The sequence below is a fragment of the Etheostoma spectabile genome, chromosome 10 (assembly GCF_008692095.1).
Source record: "Etheostoma spectabile isolate EspeVRDwgs_2016 chromosome 10, UIUC_Espe_1.0, whole genome shotgun sequence".
Taxonomy (NCBI): Eukaryota; Metazoa; Chordata; class Actinopteri; order Perciformes; family Percidae; genus Etheostoma; species Etheostoma spectabile.
This window is the reverse complement of record NC_045742.1, coordinates 19420910-19426422: the sequence shown is the minus strand read 5'-3', so window position 1 is coordinate 19426422 and position 5513 is coordinate 19420910. Positions and strand designations below refer to the sequence as shown.

Genomic DNA, 5513 nt, shown 5'->3' with positions numbered 1-5513 from the left:
ATTGAACAGAATAATCTTTGGGTTCTGACAAAAAGACAAAGTAAAAGTGTGTGTTTATATAAGCAATAAACTAATAATGAAAATAACATAATGGATTTTGCTGTGATTTTGTTAGGGGGTAGTCTGCTGTGTTGTGAGGCCTGTCCTGCTGCTTTCCATCGGGAATGTTTGAATATAGAGATGCCTCAGGGCAGCTGGTTCTGCAATGACTGCAAAGCTGGAAAGAGGCCTCGTATTAAGGACATACTGTGGGTCAAATGGGGACGTTACAGGTAAGGCCAAAACATTGCATTTGCCATACACACAGTGACTGTAAGCAACAGTGTAACTGTGTTTTGTATCTCTGAAACCTGATCTGACTCTTTAGGTGGTGGCCTGCAGAAGTCTGTCTGGCCAAAGATGTCCCGAATAACATCTTGAGGATGAAACATGAGGTGGGAGAGTTTCCAGTGCAATTCTTTGGCTCCAAAGATTTTGTGTGGACGTACCAAGCCAGAGTCTTCCCCTACATGGAGGGGGACACCCACAGCATAGAGAAAATGGGAAAGGGTACAGATGCTGTGTACAAAAATGGTATGTACTTGGTCCATTATTGTATTTCATATTAGATACATGTTCCTGCTTCTAATATTAAGAATAAAAGTGTCAGTTTAGATATTTAGGTAGTGTTTTAATTGTTGTTGAGTAAAGATCATGTTTTGTCTTTCTAGCCCTGACTGAAGCAGCAGAGCGATTCAGAGAGCTCCAGGCAGAGAAGGAGATGAAGCAACTTCAGGAGGAAAGAAAAAATGACAAAAAACCTCCTCCATACAAGAACATTAAGGTACTGTGTGTTACCACATACTCATGTGTACTTTTCTGTCCTGACAGAAGAGCATTTCACTGATATATATGGTAAAAAAAATCCCACACCTGTGTCTGTCTCTTAGGTAAACCGGCCCATTGGGAAGGTGCAGATCATTACTGCCGACCTATCGGAGATCCCGCGTTGCAACTGCAAGGCGTCTGACGAGAACCCATGCGGCATCGACTCCGAGTGCATTAATCGCATGCTGATGTATGAGTGCCACCCTCAGGTGTGTGCAGCAGGGGAGAGATGTCAGAACCAGGCCTTCACCAAGCGCCAATACACGCCTGTGGAAATTGTCAGGACGCTGTCCTGCGGCTGGGGTTTAGTTGGTGTGTCGGACATCAAGAAGGTATGCTAGAAGAAGTCAGATAATGACAAATGCATGTGCCTATGATACTCACATTTCTCTCTCTCTCTGTTATTAATACTCTCGTTCTTTTTCTGTTGCTTCTCAGGGGGCCTTTGTGTGTGAATATGTTGGAGAGGTGATTGATGAAGAAGAATGCCGAGCCAGGATCAGACACGCCCAGGAGAACGACATCTCTAACTTCTACATGCTTACACTGGACAAGGTGATTCGGAGTCTGTTGACCACAAACGCAACACTCTGTATATGATACAGCTTAGCAACAAATTTGATTCATAATGTAGATCAGATGCTAGTTTGTATTTTTTTAATCCAGGACCGGATCATTGATGCCGGGCCCAAAGGAAACCAGGCTCGCTTCATGAACCACTGTTGCCAGCCAAACTGTGAGACTCAGAAGTGGACTGTGAATGGGGACACCAGGGTGGGGCTATTTTCTCTGCAAGACATCCCAAAAGGTTTGAGTGACAGCCTACTTTTCATTTTTACGTTTTGTATTATGTTGGAAAAAGAATGCAGATTATTTCCTTCATTAACAGTCTACACATCTAAGTGCAGCATCAATCTAATACAACATGTACTTCAGGTATGGAGCTGAATTTCAACTACAACCTGGAGTGTCTTGGCAATGGGAAAACTGCCTGTAAATGTGGAGCACCTAACTGCAGTGGTTTCTTGGGTGTTCGGCCAAAGGTAAAAGCTTTAGAAACAATTTCACCGTCCCTGCCTAAATTTACAACTTGAAAGAAGAGCTGCCTTGTAACCTCTCTGTTCTTTGTTCAGAACCAGCCGTCAGCTGAGAAACTGAAACTGAAGGAAGGTAAGAGGAAGGTCCCGATGAAGAAGAAGACAAAGCAAGAAGTGACCAAGGAGAGGGAAGACGAGTGCTTCAGCTGTGGCGACGGGGGCCAGATAGTGTCCTGTAAGAAGCCGGGTTGCCCGAAGGTCTATCACGCGGACTGTCTCAGCCTGGCCAAGAGGCCTGCAGGCAAGTAGAGGTGGAGGGCTGTTATTGTTAAGTAATGATGACTTGGTGCCTCTTTAGCAGTAGATTATGGGCTCAATTTAGTCTAAATTCTATTGTAGCCAGCATGTGATTAGAGTTGACTAGATGAAGGTGGAATGTTAAATTTGTAAACAAATTGTATTTTAGTATGTTTATAAAAATATATATAAAAGAACTATTTAACGTGAGGTAATACTTGTGAAAATGTTGGATAAAATTCTTAAATTTTCTAATGGTAGTATGGACAAATTTGGATTCTAGTGTTATGCTGAATGTAGATGAAAGTTGACCAAATTACAGCATTTTTAGCGAAGTACGTTTTGGGCTAAATGATGGCAGATAGCCCAGGTTTATCTTTGATAACAGATTGATCCTGGAGACATCAGCCAGGAGAGTGGCTGCCTTTTGTATTTACATGGTCTCATGACAATGCTTTTAAGGAGATTTTGACTAGACCTCTGACCTTTTTAGATGCTGTGATTATGCAAAATAAATAAGTGATTTTTATCAATCCATTTTTGGTCAAAAATCTTACTATGGCCACCTTCAGTCTTAAAAAAAAAAAAAGGAATGATTTATTTTCTAAACCAAGTAATGATGATCATCTTGTCTCCAGGGCGATGGGAGTGTCCATGGCACCAGTGTGACGTCTGTGGTAAAGAGGCAGCTTCGTTCTGTGAGATGTGCCCCAGCTCTTACTGTAAGGAGCATCGTGAAGGCATGCTCTTCATCTCCAAGCTGGACGGGAAGCTGTCCTGCAGTGAACACGACCCCTGTGGGCCTGACCCACTGGAGCCGGGGGAGATTCGTGAATATGTGCCCAACATGACCTCCGTGAGGCCTGGGGCCATGGCTGAGCCTGCCGCTCTCTCACTAGGCCCAGATTCCAGAGGAGCCAGTTCTGCTGCCATCACTTCCCCTGCTGGCCAGGCTGCGTCGGCCGGGAAGGGGCCTCCTCCTCCTCCTCCTCCTCCTCCTCGTCTCTATATCAACACAAAGACTGCTACCTCCAGCTTTGTCCCCTCCAGCAGGTCCTACCACACAGACAGAACTGAAGGGAGAGGGTTTTCCACTCCTACCTCCTCCAAGGAGGAGAGAGAGGACGGTGAGGTGGAGGACGGGGAGGTGTGTGGGCTAGAGATGGAGGAGGTGGAAGACGACGATGAAGAAGCAGAGGAGGAAGAGGACGACGACATGGAGGAGATGGAGATTGTGGAAGATGAGGAGGATGAGCCGCTGTATGGAGGTGATCTTATGGAGGAAGGCGATGATGATGATGATGAAGAGGAGGACGAAGAAGGGGATGGGGATGATGCTTGGGGTGATTATGTGGATGAAGATGATGATGGAGAGGTGGAGGGGGAAGAGTGGGGGAGAGTGGAGGACGATGACAAGTGACTCAGTCGACCCCTTATTTCATAACTACTCAGCAAAAACTCTCAATAGACATTCAAAGGACAACAAAGTTAGTGAAAGACTGAGAGAGTTTGGTATTTTGGTACCTACCTGAACGCAACACTGCCTTCACTTTGGTTGCTCGTTGCCTTCTCATCCCCAGGCTGCTGGACTGACAGCGGGGATGTGTACTGGTGCTAAGGCTCATGGACTGACTCAGTCCATCTCTTTATACTCTGTCAATATGTTTATTTGTGTCTGGTGCTGTTATGATCTTTTGTTTGTTCTCTCAACATTGTTTACATTATTTGGACTTTTTTAGTGTTTGGAATATAAGAAACAGGTGAGAAGTTTCACCTAACCAGTCATCATAAGAGCATCTTATGTTGTTGTTACTGTCTTAACCTTGTCTTTCTAAGAGTGATCAAAATAGTGTTCTCACTGAATCATGTTACCGTTGGGCACAACAATACCTGTTTGGTGCTTCTGAGGAATGCAAAAATAAACCCACTGGAGGCTTAAAGATTTTTGATGATTCTTCTCACTACAAAAACAGCCTGTTCTTTCTTTGATTTACAGTTTCTATACACCAGTGGGTTAGAGCTCAGGTTGAAGGCCAGGAGAAATAAAGTACTGTAATGACATTCTCCAATCTCTAAATGCATCACAGATATAACTAACATTTGTTTTGCATCCATCACTTACGTTTTGTTCACTAAGTTAGAAAATAAAATCAAAGTACTTATTCACTTGGTATCCAGTTTTTGTTTTCTTACCGTCACATCTGGCATAAGAAAACGTGTTGATATATCACAAGGCTTTATCTTAGTTATCAGCTGCAACGTGATGTTTTGTGAACAGGTTTGACAGAGGAGCATGCAATATCAGCTTTCAGTAGATAGCGAGTAAACTACGTTTTTTTTCTTGTACATTTCTCTACATAGGGCAGGGGGCTTGAAATATGACATTAAGTACGGCTAAGTAATAACTATTACTTAACTAAGTTAGATGCCAAACTATAATATATCTTCTGCCGATCACAAATTATGGTTCATCATTATAATGGGGAGAGGGGGGAATCAATACAGTAAGCTTTTTTTCAAATACATACATATTTTGTATTTAATCTCTATTGGAGGACCCCAGGGCAAAATGGCCAGCTGGGCCCCTATTGACCCTGCTCCTCACTCTTTATGGGCAAGTTTTCTGTGCTAGAACACAACCTGTCCTCACATTTGCTGTGGGAGAATTTAATTTAACACATTCAGGGGGACCGGCACCAAAAAAGCTGAACATGTCAATTATGAGGTCATAAAACAAATACAAGGACCTGCCTTATGGGCCTTATATCAGTTGATATTGTGCTTTTATATTGCATATTCCCAAACTAACTTTCAATATAATAGCACAAACCAGAAGACACACAGGAAGTTCCACACTTGCACTATTGGTAATCCATCAGGTCAATGTCTGCTTGTGTCCCCAATTTAATGGTAGGCTATAAATGGCACATCATTTACATTTCAGAGGAGTTGTGAACATTTATAATAACATCTGCCCTGCACCACACAAAAAGAAAAATTACTGATTAGATTACACAATCATGTAAACAACTAGCTGTTGAGGTGGTGAATCATGGCAAACAGCTGTGTTCACTAGATGCTGCTCCTTCTGACCGGAAGTGATGTTACATTGATGATTTCAACAACCCAATAGAAAAAGAGACGAAATAAAATAGAATTTATTTGTCATTTTGAGCATTGCTTGGTTTCCTTTTCATCTGCTGTTTTTACACCAGAAACTGTATTTCACCCTCCAGTCCGTTAGGTGGCGGCGGAGTGATGGTGGTAGTATTGCACTAAAGAGCGGGTTGCTAACCACCATACAAAAGCACA

General features: G+C 43.0%; 1 protein-coding gene across 3 annotated transcripts in view; it reads left to right on the top strand.

Moving 5' to 3' along the window:
- The window catches only part of nsd1a (nuclear receptor binding SET domain protein 1a), a 13223-nt gene extending 9082 nt beyond the window's left edge, over nucleotides 1–4141 (top strand). For all 3 annotated transcript variants that reach the window (XM_032528532.1, XM_032528533.1, XM_032528531.1), the window contains 9 exons: nucleotides 116–272; nucleotides 368–573; nucleotides 711–823; nucleotides 930–1199; nucleotides 1306–1422; nucleotides 1534–1675; nucleotides 1804–1910; nucleotides 2001–2205; nucleotides 2840–4141. In XM_032528532.1, the coding sequence (XP_032384423.1) occupies nucleotides 116–272; nucleotides 368–573; nucleotides 711–823; nucleotides 930–1199; nucleotides 1306–1422; nucleotides 1534–1675; nucleotides 1804–1910; nucleotides 2001–2205; nucleotides 2840–3621 (2099 nt within the window). In that variant the 3' untranslated portion in view covers nucleotides 3622–4141. The remainder of the gene's footprint in view (nucleotides 1–115; nucleotides 273–367; nucleotides 574–710; nucleotides 824–929; nucleotides 1200–1305; nucleotides 1423–1533; nucleotides 1676–1803; nucleotides 1911–2000; nucleotides 2206–2839) is intronic.
- Nucleotides 4142–5513: the final 1372 nt, after the last annotated feature.